This window comes from Teleopsis dalmanni, chromosome X (genome assembly GCF_002237135.1).
Source record: "Teleopsis dalmanni isolate 2A chromosome X, ASM223713v2, whole genome shotgun sequence".
Classification (NCBI taxonomy): domain Eukaryota; kingdom Metazoa; phylum Arthropoda; class Insecta; order Diptera; family Diopsidae; genus Teleopsis; species Teleopsis dalmanni.
In genome coordinates, this window is record NC_051848.1 from 10,665,866 (window position 1) to 10,683,920 (window position 18,055).

Genomic DNA, 18,055 nt, shown 5'->3' on the forward strand with positions numbered 1-18,055 from the left:
TATCGCATAATTAAGCGTTGGATAAGAATACTAAAAATTTCATTATATTTTCTTTTTAATAATATATTGTTTTATTAATTATATTCTCATAATATAAGTTTATATGGAAATTAGCTATATTTATATGTATTTTTTAGCAGAAGTCTTTCTGTCATTGCTCAACAATAAGCAAATAATTAATTTCATATTGTTTTCATTTTTTAATTTAACATTTTGGTTGTCTTTATTCTAAATTAGTTTATTTTTAACGGGATTTGTATGATTTTAACATATACTTAACAATTGTATTTTTTTCTTTCTTTTACATTTTCATTTGTAACTATTTACAATATATATATTGTTATTAAAACACTATATATGAACCTGAAAACAAAAACTGGTGTTGTTGCTCCTTTGAATATCTTGGTAAAAACTGTTAAAAAATAAAAATGCGGTAATGGTATATAAAAACAATGCTCATTAACTTCAAAACTCACTCGCTCATACATGTTCACGCACTCAACTATTTACTCACTAACTCATACATTAATTCACTCACGCTACTCACTCACTCAATTACAACACCGAACTCTGTTATTTAACTCAAATACGGAATTGCTTTGACATGCTTTTGCACTAACGCTTGAAATATATATTTATTCTTTTGTTTACTCTGCATATAATTACTATGTAATGAATTATGTTACTCATCGAACTCACTCACTCCACTTACTCCACTCACACATTTCTATAAACATGCACTCGATTATCGAAATGCCTTCTTCTACTTTTTGTACATCTGGTAAATGGGCTTTTCTCGTCTCAACCTATTTATGTATATATATATAAAAACACATCAAAACGCATAAAAATCGATATATGTATCTATATATCATTTTGCATGAATTTCGGGTTATTTTTACATTATGTAGGCGTGTCGGGAACGCGTTAAGAATCTCTATTCCAAAATAACAGCACGGAACGAACGCATAAAACTCTTAATCCATCGCGGCACACCAGACGATGCAATATTAGAGACTTAGTCTGATCCTTGAGAGAGTCCACAGCGCATCCGTCTATAATAATTTTTAGTAGTTACTTTAAATTTTAATAATTAATTAATTAAGTTAAATTTGCCTATTCTTGTTTTAATTCATTTTGCTTACACGTATTAAATTAAAATAATTTTATTTAATTGAATTCGATTCTTCTTTGTATTTTGTTCAATATAAATCAGTTTAATATAGTTTATGAAAATGAAACCAAAGAAACTTCACCATAACCACAATTGATACTGACGATATAAATAAAAAGTGCAGCTATCGCCCACACTCCTTATGACCCCATTTTCATTATAAAGTAGGCAATAAATTAAAATATTCATTTAAAAAAAAAAAAAAAATAATTAAAATTAAAATTCGAAAATTGAAATCTTTAAATTTGAAAATCAATATTTGAACTTATAGAATCAAAATTCGAGAATCATATTTTGAAATCAAAAATCTAAAAATTCGTAACTAAAAATTAGATAATGAAATCTACGAATGTAAATTTTTATGTCAAAATTATTATTCTAAAAGTTGAATTCGAAGATTGAAGTTCGAAAATCAAAATTAAATTTTGTGAATTTTAAATCGAAATTAAAAGTTTAAAAGTAATAATTTGTAAATTGAAAAATTGAAAAATTGAAAAATTGAAAAATTGAAAAATTGCTTGATTTAAATTTTGTTCCAATTTGAAATCAGTATAAAAAATTTATTGCCCACTTAAGAAAATTTGAATTTTTCTCAGTGTAAGTTCAGAGTAATTTATCAATGTAGTTATTTAATCAAAGCGCAAAATAAAACAATAAAAAAAAACAACATTAAATGTTTATAAAGTTTTTCTTTTTTTGAATAAAACAAAAAACTTATTAGGATTTTTAGATTTGTAGGATTGTAGGAATGAATGAGATTAGGATTTTTGGGTTAGGAGTTGGATTTCGCTTATTAGTTATTTATAGTATTTGAAATTCAATTATACATGTAAAATTTTTGCGCAATAAACCTAACGTTTTTGGCAAATTTCCCGTTTTCAACAATGCTAGGCTCTACGTTCATCAATTGAAAATACGCAACACAGCTTTGATGGAATTGCAGCTTTATCATATAAACTGGACCCACATTCAGTTGTGACGACCTCGTCTTCTGTTTCAATACTCTTGAAGCCGTCAAAAATAGGCCTAACGTATGCTGAGGTCCTGTCGGGACATTCAAGTCCAGTTAGTTTAACGGATAATAATGTAACAACAACAACAACAACCACAACTACACAATATATAAACATTGAAGGTCCTACCGTGAAAAACCAAGAGTTTGAACCTCAACAGTATATTTATGAATATAGCCAAGACGTTTTACCTACAACTCGAACGCAGCCCTCATTTTCACCCTCGCCGCGGGAAGAGAAACATGAAATTGTTAGTCTAGATCATTATTCCGATGAGGATTTCAATATTCAAAAAACTGAAAGTGAACATGAAGTACCTAAAAATCCAGTGGAGGCAAAACAAGAAGAAATTATTTCAACAGCAATAATAACTTCGACATCAGTAATTTCGCATCAAACGCCTTCATATACTGATTCAAGTGCTGATGATATGTTTAAACATCCACAAACAAGCGAATTAGATCAACAGCATCAAGTGTTTAGCAACATTGAACTCCCTTCTGAAACTCAGCGATCAATTGAAGTTCCTAATAAAGCCTATCAAACTATTGATAAGTTCATCGATAATGAAAGAGGACAAAAACACTTTCATAAACAAATGCGACCACCAAATGCACCTCCACGCAGAGGACGTGCGCTACGACGTCAACCTCCGCCGCAAGATAATATCCATACGTCAACAATGTCGACGAGTACAACAACATCAATTGTTAATCAACCAAAAGCAGAAGCAAAAACATATTTGCATTTACCTGCTGAGGAACGAGTTCGTTCCAGAAGTCCAATTTGGGTACCAGGCTCCACTTCATATGCTGAAGTCTTGCGGGGATTAGAATTAGAGCGAATACGGGCGAATCAGAAACAAAGTTATTCGAGTGGCAAACAAGCAACACAAACCCAAATAGAACAAAGTTCACAAAACACTCAAATGCCACATGTGACAATGGCGCAGGCGCTGTTGCAAGATAGTAATGTAGGCGTAGTTTTACCGGAAATAAATAATTCTGCTCCACTAATGACTCAAACATATTCACAACCACCATTAGAAGTACAACAACAAAATCAAATAATACAGAACTTGCCCATAAGCGATACTGGTCTGACATCACAAATGTTCATACAAAATGAACAACAAGTACCACAAGGACAACAACAACAGCAAGTGCAAGTGCAATTGCCAACAATGTCGCAGCAAGAACAGAAACAAACTCAATTAATCACAACAACAACTTTCAAAAGTTCTTACGAAGATACACCTATGACAGCTGAACAAATACAAGCGACATACCTGCAACCTGATCCAGTGCTCTATCAAAGCATGTATGAGAATGTTGCCAAGAATGAACAGTGGGGCTATGCCACAGATCAAACACAACCGTTGCCTATGGAAGAACAACAAACTCAGCCAAATCAAAATTATTACGAACAAGTTATACAAATGCAGTACCCACAAGGAACGTCGTCTCTTGCAGCATATGGAAGTTATCCATACCAAGCCCCTACATCAAGTCAATATCAATTACTACCATCCGGCTATTATCAAACCCAGCAACCGGATTCAACTTTTTCGCAAATATATACTGCTGAGCAAAACCAAATGTATATGACACAACCTCAAGTTTATCAACAGTTCCAAGAATTGGAACCTGTTTACGAGACGATCGACCATCAGCAGCAGCAACACACTCAGCAACACATGCAACAAGCGCATCCACAACCTCAATATTTACTTGACTATAACAAACAATTTGATGAACAAATACAACCAACAAGACCAAGTGTTTTGGATCAAGTTGTAACTACTTTAGCATCTTTAGTTCAACAAACGACACAAACAAATACAATGCCCCTAATTCAAAATTACACACAACATCATGACAATCCTATCCAAACGCCAAATGCTTACGAAGCTCAATTAATGGATGTAGACGAAGTTCGTCCCGACATTACATTTGGACAATTTGAAAGTAACGAAATCGAATCTATACCAATTGAAGAATATATAAACAATCAACAACATATTGAACTACCTTCCAATACGCTCAGTGAAATTTTAGATCAACGACAAAGACAAGATGAACATGTTCCAATGGAGCAAGAACATCAAATACTACAAACACCTCAAGTACCGCAAACATCGGATTTACTGACACATACTAGCTATGAAACAAGTTCAAGTAATTTGACAAATATAACTACAACACCTGGTTCAACATACGCCGAGGTTTTGTTTGGTTTGAATAATAGAAACACTTTCCAGCCATCCAGTCAGCCAATACGTCAAAGTGAACCAAATTATGTAAAAACAACTTCTTTGTTCCCTAATAATGTTAGAAATCAGCAGCAACAGCAACAGCAACAGCAACAAAGCGTGTCAGCTAAAAATACAACGACAAATAAACAACCAACGACAACGACAAATCCCATCTCTGATACGACGCCGACGCCGACCTCGACTTCGACCACAGCATCAACATCTAGGACTACTTTTACAACAACAATTACCAAGAATAGAAAACAGAAACCAATTAATCGTGAGCTAGCTACTCCAGTGGATCAGCCATATGTTCGTCAGAAATCAGATAAAAGTCATCATCAACAACATTTACAGCAAACTCATCGATATGATCCTGAACCACAAATTCACAAGCCTGTAGAATATGAAGCCACAAGCCATAAAAAAGACAAAAAAGTTAACAAAGACATTAAAAAAGTGAAAAAGGATGTCCCATCGAGTCAGCCCATTGTTTTAGGAGAGACTACAAAAGAAGTAAAGAAAACAACTTTTGTAGAAACATTGGACTTATCTCAGCTGGCGCAACCAAAAGACAAAAATTCGCTTCAAACGCAGCTAATACCTCACGAACAATTTGAAAAGAAGCAACGAAAGGAAAAGAAACAAATACCTACAGTATTTGATAGTGATCATATAGAACACAAACCAGACTTTGTGAAAAGTGCAACTATGCAAGGACACAAGAGATCTGAAGAACAAATTGAACCACAATCAAAGAAATCGAAAGTAGAATTGACTGAGCAAACAACAACAATCGCTACTGAAACACTTGCTCAACCAGAGTCACAAAAGGAAACCATAAAAGAAGATTTGAGCAAAAAATCTGTTAAAGCAAATAAACACAAAAAGCATATGAAAAATCAAAAGGATAAACCCAAAATAACGGAAGAAGTACTAAAATCAGAAACTGATTTGTCGATATCTGCCACTCCCGAAAATATATCTTCTGTTATTCAAAATCCGAATAAAAATGAGAAAGAGAAAGATACACCAGAGACAAGTGATGTTGTAAAAACAAAATCCATAATAACAAAAACAAAACATTTCCTTAACAAAATAATTGGTGGTAAAGAACAAAAAGAAGTGGAGAATGTTGGACATAAGGCTGAATTGTCCAAAATAACAACAAAAACAACGACGGAACAGACTTTAAATCCGGTATCGCCTTCGAAACCACCACACCCCACCAAAGAAAATAACGCCAAATCATCAACAGCTGATTTCATTTTCATTGAAAGAAGCACAAATAAAGAACATGTACCGCTGCAACAGACATCCACACAAGTTATTGATTCGCAATCCAACTTAAAAACAACAGAGCCCCTGATTACTGACACTAGTTCAACACAAACAAATTCAAATAACGAAATAAATGAACCCACAATAAATGATGGTGTGATCAAGACAACTATTGTACGCACCACAAAAATTGTCAAAAAAATTAACAGCAATGAGGATCAAGAAATAATTTCAGAAACTACTGAAAACAGCATTCCACCAAACACTGATTTTGAAATTGCTGAAGAAGCACAAGAAGACGCGTCTGTTGAAAAATCTGAGTCGGTTATAAGAGAAGAAACTAATACCGGTGTTGTGAAAACAACAACAGTTCGGACCTTAAAAACCAAAAATGCTTCAGAAATCAAAGACAAAAACTTGTCACTAGAAACTAGTACTGACAATGACAGGGATGTTAACAAAGAGTTATCCCAAAAGGAAGCACAACAAACAAATATTGAGCCAGAAATTATTAAACAGTCATATGTTTCTGAACAAGATGTTCCTGCAGAAGATCATATAAAAGTACCCAGCGGAAATTTAGTAACGCTCGATGAAAAATTAAATAAAGAGCATTTAATTAATAACACAGAAAATTTAGAAACTTCTGAAGGAGGTGACGTTATAAAAACGACTATAGTAAGAACGACAAAGGTTGTAAAGAAAATCTCGCAAAACATCGAAAATGAAACCATGGAGCATAGTTTTGATAATACAACAGACTTAGATAGTAAAAATATAGCACAAGAAGTTTCGTCAGATAAGCTTTCAGAGGATGACCAAGGAGGTGTAACTAAAACAACAACAATTAGAACGACAAGAATTATAAAAAGAACTTCTCCAGAAATTCAAACACCAGAGGAAATAGAAGTGAAAATATTAACAAATGAAGATGATTTGCAGTCAACTAATTCTACGATTTCTCCATCAATTGTTGAAGAACCAACAGAAACTTTAACTACTAACACTTCAGTAGATGGAGCTATAATAAAGACAACAACAATACGTACCGTGAAAATAATTAAGAAAATTTCACAAGATGGTAAAATTATTTTAGAAGAAACAGAATCACCAGACGACATTATTGTTAAATCAACAATTGAGTTACCTGATCAGCCAAGACAAACGGATTCAGCCACTTATACAATGATGGGCACGCCAAAAGATAGTTTTGATAAAATTAGTTCGGATGAGGCTAATATTGATGAGGTTCAAACTATTGATTCGCCGCAAACTATTAAAAAGGACGACGTGACACCTGGCATTAAGGTTATTGACATTGAAACAACAAAATTACCGACTTTTGAAAAAGACAATAAAGACATAGACCCTGACAGCTTTAAACATAGCATTACCACTACTTCAACTGACAAAACCGTTTTGAACAAGTTTTCACGCTCTACGCAAGTGACTGAAACCACGACGACGAACACGAAACATACGACATTAACAATGACACAAAAACGTAGTTTCGAGTCTGAAGACGGTACCAATATCATTTACACTGGTGATTCCTATCCACCAGGTGCGATTCAAAAAATTTCACTTATTACTCATGAGGAAAAACATAAAACCCCTATAGTTAAAATGCACTTAGATCTTCCCGAAACTAGTCTTAAAATTACAGAAACCTTGACTGAAACTGTAGAAGCTTCAGATCAACATACTGAACACAATGAACAAACTGAACAAACTATTATTGAATCCAGTGTACTTTTGGGTAATGGTTTGCCAAACTCATCTGTTTCGGAAGTAATGATTGTCTGTAGTGATCAAACCCCAATTAGTGAGCCTGTTTTAATAGAAGGTGACGTAGACAGTAGTGAAATCCCTGCACCATTAATTACACCAGGATTAAGTAGTTCACAAGTAGAGAATCAAACATTGAATATAAATTCAGAATTCGTTGAGCCCTTGGAATGCATTGACCAAAAAGATATTCTACCCGATTTGACCACTGAAGAGGAAATATTATTTGAAGAATTCCAGAAGAAAATCTCTAAGAAAGATAAAAAGAAAAGACCTTTACTTCCAGAAGAATTTTATAAAAAAGAATTTACTAATTCTGAAGAGAATGTAGAAACTGTAAGCCCAACTGACGCTGCAAAAATAAATATATTAGGAAGCCCACACTCAATTCCAGAAACTGATAATATAGCAACTGTAGGTGATAGCGCCGTACAAACTGTAGAAGTTACAGATTTGATTAGAAATATTTCGCTAGAGCCAGCACTACTATTAGTCTCTAAAATGTGTGATATTGATAAAGCAAATACAACTTATAATGAGGTTTTAACTAGAATCAGTAAAGAAATTACCGACAAACCATTACCAGAAAATGTAGAAGAAGAGCCAACTAGATTATTTGAAAATTTAAGTTCTACTAACATAGAAGCTAATATTAACCAAAATGCAACCGCTGAATCAGATGAGGCAAAAAATATCAAATTTGTTTCTAACACTTCAAGCACTGATCTTAAACCAGAAGTTGCAATTAACACGTTTTCCTTAAGTCCGTCCGTTCAAGATTTCGAAGTTCCAAAATATAATTTAACGCAGCTCCGCTCTGCTGAACTTAATTACCACATCAACGAACACAAAGATGAAAAAGAGAGCACTCCGATTGATATATCAGCCACTACAACAGTTTCACATGAGGAGTTGGAAAATACTTTTGAATACTTAGAAATTCCTAAATACGACACATGCGTAATACAGCATTCTGAAGAGCTATATTACCAGATAAAATCAGGAGAAACTCCTAAAGAAAGCTGGAATACTGAAACAATATCCGCGTTACCACTAGCAGTTCAGGACACAGTTCTAAAAGAAGAGAAAACACATGAACCAATACCAGTTGAAAACGTGCCAAAACAATTACACGAGGAAAAGATTACACGAGTTCCTGTTAACACTGAGGAACAAATTGCAGTTGAGCAAAAATTAGATGAACAACCAAAAGACCAAGTCACTACAGAAATTACAACAGTGATTACAACAACTACAACCAATATTGAATCAGTAGAAAAAATTCCTGAAGAACCTAAGAAACCAGCATATGCAGGACTTCCAATTGACGATTCATCTAACGCATGGATGGATGTCATGGATGAAGAAATGATATTATCTGATGATGATGATATTACTAAAACTGATATTGTTGAGAAAACTTCACCTGAACCAATAATTGTTGAAAATATCACAGAATTGATAGTACCACCTGGAAAAGAATCCGTGCCAGAAGAAAAACCACCTGTGGAAGAGGTTATAATAGCTCCAGTTAAGGTTGAGGAACAAATTGTAGTTGAAACGGTACCAGTTGAGCAAACAGAAAACAAAGTAACTAAGGAAACAATAACTGTAATTACAACAACTACAACCAATATTGAATCTGTCGAAAAAATACCTGAGGAACTAACTAAAGAAATACAAAAAGGAGAAGTTATTGAAGAAAAGCAACCTGAACCAGTGGTCTCTGAAAAGACCGTAGAATTGCCAATACCAGATGAAGAAGAATCTGCGCCAGAAGTGCAACCAGTGGAGGAGATTATAATAACTCCAGTTAAGGTTGAGGAACAAATTATTGTTGAACAATCACCAATTGAGCAAAAAGAAGAACAAGTTACTAGAGAAACTACAACAGTGATTACTACAACTACAACGAATGTTGAATCAGTTGAAAAAATACCCGATGAACCTAAGAAACCAGTATATGCAGGACTTCCAATTGATGATTCATCTAATGCATGGATGGATGTCATGGATGAAGAAATGATATTATCTGATGATGATGATATTACTAAAACTGATATTGTTGAGAAAACTTCACATGAACCAATAATTGTTGAAAATATCACAGAATTGATAGTAACACCTGAAAAAGAATCCGTGCCAGAAGAAAAACCACCTATGGAAGAGGTTATAATAGCTCCAGCTAAGGTTGAGGAACAAATTGTAGTTGAAACGGTACCAGTTGAGCAAACAGAAAACAAAGTAACTGCAGAAACAATAACTGTGATTACAACAACTACAACCAATATTGAATCTGTCGAAAAAATACCTGAGGAACTAACTAAAGAAATACAAAAAGGAGAAGTTATTGAAGAAAAGCAACCTGAACCAGTGGTCTCTGAAAAGACCGTAGAATTGCCAATATCAGATGAAGAAGAATCTGCGCCAGAAGTGCAACCAGTGGAGGAGATTATAATAACTCCAGTTAAGGTTGAGGAACAAATTATTGTTGAACAATCACCAATTGAGCAAAAAGAAGAACAAGTTACTAGAGAAACTACAACAGTGATTACTACAACTACAACGAATGTTGAATCAGTTGAAAAAATTCATGAAGAACCTAAGAAACCAGCATATGCAGGACTTCCAATTGACGATTCATCTAATGCATGGATGGATGTCATGGATGAAGAAATGATATTATCTGATGATGATGATATTACTAAAACTGATATTGTTGAGAAAACTTCACCTGAACCAATAATTGTTGAAAATATCACAGAATTGATAGTACCACCTGGAAAAGAATCCGTGCCAGAAGAAAAACCACCTGTGGAAGAGGTTATAATAGCTCCAGTTAAGGTTGAGAAACAAATAGTAGTTGAAACGGTACCAGTTGAGCAAACTGAAAACAAAGTAACTAAGGAAACAATAACTGTAATTACAACAACTACAACCAATATTGAATCTGTCGAAAAAATACCTGAGGAACTAACTAAAGAAATACAAAAAGGAGAAGTTATTGAAGAAAAGCAACCTGAACCAGTGGTCTCTGAAAAGACCGTAGAATTGCCAATACCAGATGAAGAAGAATCTGCGCCAGAAGTGCAACCAGTGGAGGAGATTATAATAACTCCAGTTAAGGTTGAGGAACAAATTATTGTTGAACAAGCACCAATTGAGCAAAAAGAAGAACAAGTTACTAGAGAAACTACAACAGTGATTACTACAACTACAACGAATGTTGAATCAGTTGAAAAAATACCCGATGAACCTAAGAAACTAGTATATGCAGGACTTCCAATTGATGATTCATCTAATGCATGGATGGATGTCATGGATGAAGAAATGATATTATCTGATGATGATGATATTACTAAAACTGATATTGTTGAGAAAACTTCACCTGAACCAATAATTGTTGAAAATATCACAGAATTGATAGTAACACCTGAAAAAGAATCCATGCCAGAAGAAAAACCACCTATGGAAGAGGTTATAATAGCTCCAGCTAAGGTTGAGGAACAAATTGTAGTTGAAACGGTACCAGTTGAGCAAACAGAAAACAAAGTAACTAAGGAAACAATAACTGTAATTACAACAACTACAACCAATATTGAATCTGTCGAAAAAATACCTGAGGAACTAACTAAAGAAATACAAAAAGGAGAAGTTATTGAAGAAAAGCAACCTGAACCAGTGGTCTCTGAAAAGACCGTAGAATTGCCAATACCAGATGAAGAAGAATCTGCGCCAGAAGTGCAACCAGTGGAGGAGATTATAATAACTCCAGTTAAGGTTGAGGAACAAATTATTGTTGAACAAGCACCAATTGAGCAAAAAGAAGAACAAGTTACTAGAGAAACTACAACAGTGATTACTACAACTACAACGAATGTTGAATCAGTTGAAAAAATTCATGAAGAACCTAAGAAACCAGCATATGCAGGACTTCCAATTGACGATTCATCTAATGCATGGATGGATGTCATGGATGAAGAAATGATATTATCTGATGACGACGAGGTTACTAAAACTGATATGGTTGAGAAATCTGCACCTGAACCAATAGTTGTTGAAAAGATCACTGAATTGATAGTACCAGTTGAGAAAGAGTCTTTGCCAGAAGAAAAACAACCAGTGGAGGAGATTATAACTGCTCCAGTTAAGGTTGAAGAACAAATTACAGTTGAGCAAAAATTAGATGAACAACCAAAAGACCAAGTTACTACAGAAATTACAACAGTGATTACAACAACTACAACCAATATAAAATCAGTTGAAAAAGTTCCTGAAGAACCTAAGAAACCAGCATATGCAGGACTTCCAATTGACGATTCATCTAATGCATGGATGGATGTCATGGACGAAGAAATGATATCATCTGAAGATGAAGAGGTTAATCAAACTGATATTGTTGAGAAATCTGCACCTGAACCAATAGTTGTTGAAAAGATCACTGAATTGATAGTACCAGTTGAGAAAGAGTCTTTGCCAGAAGAAAAACAACCAGTGGAGGAGATTATAACTGCTCCAGTTAAGGTTGAAGAACAAATTACAGTTGAGCAAAAATTAGATGAACAACCAAAAGACCAAGTTACTACAGAAATTACAACAGTGATTACAACAACTACAACCAATATTGAATCAATTGAAAAAGTTCCTGAAGAACCTAAAAAACCAGCATATGCAGGACTTCCAATTGACGATTCATCTAATGCATGGATGGATGTCATGGACGAAGAAATGATATCATCTGAAGATGAAGAGGTTATTCAAACTGATATTGTTGAGAAATCTGCACCTGAACCAATAGTTGTTGAAAAGATCACTGAATTGATAGTACCAGTTAAGAAAGAGTCTTTGCCAAAAGAAAAACTACCTGTGGAAGAGATAGCAATAGCTCCAGTTAAGGTTGAAGAACAAATTATTTTTGAACAAGCACCAGTTGAGCAAAAGGAAGAACAAGTTACTAGAGAAACTACAACAGTGATTACTACAACTACAACGAATGTTGAATCAGTTGAAAAAATACCCGATGAACCTAAGAAACCAGCATATGCAGGACTTCCAATTGACGATTCATCTAATGCATGGATGGATGTCATGGACGAAGAAATGATATTATCTGAAGATGATGAGGTTATTCAAACTGATATTGTTGAGAAATCTGCACCTGAACCAATAATTGTTGAAAAGATCACTGAATTGATAGTACCAGTTAAGAAAGAGTCTTTGCCAAAAGAAAAACTACCTGTGGAAGAGATAGCAATAGCTCCAGTTAAGGTTGAAGAACAAATTATTTTTGAACAAGCACCAGTTGAGCAAAAGGAAGAACAAGTTACTAGAGAAACTACGACAGTGATAACTACAACGACAACCAATATTGAATCAGTAGATAAAATACCTGAAGAACTAAATAAAGAAATACACAAAGGGGAAGTTATTGAAGAAAAGCAACCTGAACCAGTGGTCTCTGAAAAGACTTCAGAACTGCCAATACCAATTGAAAAAGAATCTGTTCTAAAAGAAAAACAACTAAAGGAAGAAGTTGTAATATCGGTACCAGTTGAGCAATCAGAAAAACAAATAACTACGGAAACTACAACAGTGAGTACAACAACAACCTATGTTAAATCTGTCGAAAAAATACCTGAGGAACTAAATAAAGAAATTCAGGAAACTGACATTGTTAAAGAAAAGCAACCTGAACCAGTGATTGCAGGAAAGAGCTCAGAATTGCCAATGCCAGTTGAGAAAGAATCTGTACCAGAAGAAAAACAACCAATGAAGAAGACTACAATAGCTTCAGTTAAAGTTGAGGAAGATTTCATTATAGAGTCAAAACAAGACGATAAATCGGAAATTGATACGTGGTCTAGTGTTTTAGAAGATACATCATCCTCTCTTACTAACATTGCATTATCTTCAAATTTATCTCCGAATGCTCCAGAGTTTACTCCAGATTTTCTTAAGCACTCATATTCGAATCAAACCAACACTTTCTTAGCAAATGAAAAAATGTACAGTGAATTTGTTCCAAAACAAAACCTACACAATACCCAGAACCTTTCTGATAACCTGGTTACTTCCTTGGCAAAAGTTAAAAGAAAACCAAATGTTATAGAAAAGCCTGAGAAGGTAAATAAGATGACTACTCAGGAGACAGAAGAAAATACTAATCGTGCAGAACAAAAGTTGATTTTAAAGCCACCTTCGAAGATATTTGGAGGCAAATCATATGCTGACGTACTTTTTGGGGAAATGGGGCAAGAAAAAGTGTCTGATGAAAAAACGATTTCAAATAAAGAAAAAATTGAAGATATACCAGAAGTAAAAGAAGTTACCAAAGATATATTGTACGAAGAAGTTGATAGAAAACACAAAAAAAAATTAAATAAGAAAAAAGTAAAGACATCTAAGGTTAATGTTACTGAAGTGGAAAAAGTGGATAAAGTGGACATTAAACCACACGAAGATGTGAAAAAAATAACTGTTAGTACTTCTGAAACGGAATTAGATTTCATCGATAATGTTACGGAAGTACCTAAGTCAGTGGAAAATAATCAGTTTTCATGGTCGGCATTAGTGAAAAGGCCAGGGGAATGGATAGATACCACAGTTCTGCGAAAAGATAAAACTGTTCACAATGATAGTAATAAGCTCGAACAGCCTTCAAAAAAGAAAAAGCAATCTAAAAATAAAAAGAAAGATAAAACCCCTAAATCGGAAAATGACCAAAATTCTGAAGTATGTGCTATTGTTCAAGAATCCATTACACCCATTGTTTCATCAGAAGAAGAAAGTAAAGCAGAAGTGTCAATAGATGTGCCTGAGAAAGAAAATACAACTTCAGAGCTTTCTCAAGCAGAACCGAATAAGTTATCTTGGGCTTCTTTGGTTAGCAGACCAGGAGAGTGGGTCGATGATATCATGACAAGGCATAAAAAACCAGAACAGCTTGTTCCAGAAAATAGAGAAGAGAAGAAGAAAAAACATCCTGAAAAACACAGGAATAAAAAATCAAAAACAAAACAGAAAAATGAAGAAATTCTTACACGTGATAAAATTCAAACCACTAGCTCTGACGAAAGTGATCAAATATTAAAGAGTGACGCGAAAGCAGAACACGTAAATAAAACCTTTGAACCTGAACCGGTTGATGATGTTGCAACTAATACACATAAAGACGTTTTGAATGAGTTTTCATGGGCGGCATTAGTTAAAAAGCCTGGCGAATGGATAGATGATATAAATTCACGTAAAAAGATTGTAAACAAAAAAGTTGAAACTGAAGAAAAACCGAAAGGCAAATCCGAAAAAACTCAAAAATCTTCAAAAACAAAGGATAAACGGAAAAAAGATGACAATTCCTTGCTGAGTAAGGCACAAGGAGGAGATTTGGTTTCATCTATAGAACTTAGTGAAGATGCTGTTGAAAAACTCGATGAAGATTCTCCAGACCAGTCATATATCGAAAAAAATAAATCACATGTTTTTCCAAATGTAAAAGTTGAGAAACGTCTGAAAAAGGATGAAGAAAAAATAAGTTTTGAAACCAATTTTGAAAATGCACAAACTCCTAGTTGGGCTTCTATTGTAAGTCAATCCACTACAAGCTTTATTGATACGGAAAGGTCACATGCTTACAAAGCGAAAGAAACACCTGTTCCGAAATCTAAAGTTGTTAAAAACGATAACATTCATGTAACGGAATCCGCGCCTAAAGATCTCGATGATTTTAATTGGTCAATATCTAGCCATAAACAAACAGAAGAAAAAAATATACCACAAACGAAACTGAATGTTAATATAGTTGAGGAGGTTGCGGAAGCCAATATAGATTCAAGTATTAAATCCTGGAAAGATCTACTAGAGGAAGATGATGACGTACCAACTCAAAAATACTTACCACAGGCACAATACTCGGAACAAGTTACTACAGAAATTATTGAGCCCGTTGAAAACATACATGAAGTTCTTAAAACAAATTTAATTGTAGAAGTTAAACCTAGACCTGTTCCAGTTCAAAAGTTGTTTGACTTTGAAGTGCCAATTCAAAAAGAAAATACGCCAGAAGATAAAAAACCTTTTGCTGAGACTGCAATTGTTCCAGTCAAAGATGACGAACATATTGTAGTTGAACCATTATCAGTTGATCAACCAACAAGAACTAGAGAAACTACGACAGCAATTACAACAACTACAAACAATATTGTATCTGTTGAGGTAATTCCTAACAGAGAACCTGTCATTGCTGAGAATATTGCAGAACTGCCAGTACCTGATGAAAAAGAATTTGTGTCAGATGCAAAACTGCAAATGGAGAACATTACAATAGTTCCAGTTAAAGTTGAGGAACAAATTATAGTTGAAACGGTACCAGTTGAGCAAACAGAAGAACAAGTAACTACGGAAACAATAACTGTGCTTTCAACAACTACAACCAATAATGAATTTGTCGAAAAAATACCTGAGGAACTAACTAAAGAAATACAAAAAGGAGAAGTTATTGAAGAAAAGCAACCTGAACCAGTGGTCTCTGAAACGACCGTAGAACTGCCAGTACCAGTTGAAAAAGAATCTGTGCTAGAAGAAAAACAACCAAAGGAGAAGGTTGTAATAGCTCCAGTTAAGGTTGAGGAACAAAATATTGTTGAACAATCACCAGTTGAGCAAAAACAAGAACAAGTTACTAGAGAAACTACAACAGTTATAACTACAACGACAACCAATATTGAATCAGTTGAAAAAGTTCCTGAAAAACCTAAGAAACCAGCATATGCAGGACTTCCAATTGACGATTCATCTAATGCATGGATGGATGTCATGGATGAAGAAATAGTATTATCTGAAGATGATGAGGTTACTCAAACTGATATGGTTGAGAAATCTGCACCTGAATCAGTGGTTGTTGAAAATATCACAGAATTGATAGTACCAGTTAAGAAAGAGTCTTTGTCAGAAGAAAAACAACCAGTGGAGGAGATTATAACTGCTCCAGTTAAGGTTGAAGAACAAATTACAGTTGAGCAAAAATTAGATGAACAACCAAAAGACCAAGTTACTACAGAAATTACAACAGTGATTACAACAACTACAACCAATATTGAATCAGTTGAAAAAGTTCCTGAAGAACCTAAGAAACCAGCATATGCAGGACTTCCAATTGACGATTCATCTAATGCATGGATGGATGTCATGGATGACGAAATAGTATTATCTGATGACGATGAGGTTACTAAAACTGATATTGTTGAGAAATCTGCACCTGAACCACTAGTTGTTAAAGAAATCATGGAATTAGTACCGGTTAAAAAAGAGTCTTTATCAGAAGAAAATCTGCCAGTGGAAGAGATAGTAATAGCTCCAGTTAAGGTTGAGAAACAAATTGCAGTTGAGCAAAAATTAGATGAACAACCAAAAGACCAAGTCACTACAGAAATTACAACAGTGATTACAACATCTACAACCAATATTGAATCAGTTGAAAAAGTTCCTGAAGAACCTAAGAAACCAGCATATGCAGGACTTCCAATTGACGATTCATCTAATGCATGGATGGATGTCATGGATGACGAAATAGTATTATCTGATGACGATGAGGTTACTAAAACTGATATTGTTGAGAAATCTGCACCTGAATCAGTGGTTGTTGAAAATATCACAGAATTGATAGTACCAGTTAAGAAAGAGTCTTTGCCAGAAGAAAAACAACCAGTGGAGGAGATTATAACTGCTCCAGTTAAGGTTGAAGAACAAATTACAGTTGAGCAAAAATTAGATGAACAACCAAAAGACCAAGTTACTACAGAAATTACAACAGTGATTACAACAACTACAACCAATATTGAATTAGTTGAAAAAGTTCCTGAAGAACCTAAGAAACCAGCATATGCAGGACTTCCAATTGACGATTCATCTAATGCATGGATGGATGTCATGGACGAAGAAATGATTTTATCTGAAGATGATGAGGTTATTCAAACTGATATTGTTGAGAAATCTGCACCTGAACCAATAGTTGTTGAAAATATCACAGAATTGATAGTACCAGTTGAGAAAGAGTCTTTGCCAGAAGAAAAACAACCAGTGGAGGAGATTATAACTGCTCCAGTTAAGGTTGAAGAACAAATTACAGTTGAGCAAAAATTAGATGAACAACCAAAAGACCAAGTTACTACAGAAATTACAACAGTGATTACAACAACTACAACCAATATTGAATCAGTTGAAAAAGTTCCTGAAGAACCTAAGAAACCAGCATATGCAGGACTTCCAATTGACGATTCATCTAATGCATGGATGGATGTCATGGATGAAGAAATGATATTATCTGATGACGACGAGGTTACTAAAACTGATATTGTTGAGAAATCTGCACCTGAACCAATAGTTGTTGAAAAGATCACTGAATTGATAGTACCAGTTGAGAAAGAGTCTTTGCCAGAAGAAAAACTACCAGTGGAAGAGATAGCAATAGCTCCAGTTAAGGTTGAAGAACAAATTATTTTTGAACAATCACCAGTTGAGCAAAAGGAAGAACAAGTTACTAGAGAAACT

The 18,055-nt window shown here is 34.3% G+C and overlaps 1 protein-coding gene across 9 annotated transcripts in view; it reads left to right on the forward strand.

The window, feature by feature from the left end:
• Window positions 1–18,055, forward strand: part of LOC119687571 (nesprin-1) — a 138,257-nt gene that overhangs the window by 86,336 nt on the left and 33,866 nt on the right. The window contains exon 20 of one of the 9 annotated variants that reach the window (XM_038101928.1): window positions 912–1,131. The exons of 7 other annotated variants lie outside the window; for them this stretch is intronic. In XM_038101928.1, coding sequence (XP_037957856.1) covers window positions 912–1,022 — 111 coding nt within the window. In that variant the 3' untranslated portion in view covers window positions 1,023–1,131. Of the gene's footprint in view, window positions 1–911; window positions 1,132–2,065; window positions 17,987–18,055 lie in introns of those variants that run through there. One more of the 9 variants, XM_038101921.1, reaches the window with a different exon arrangement.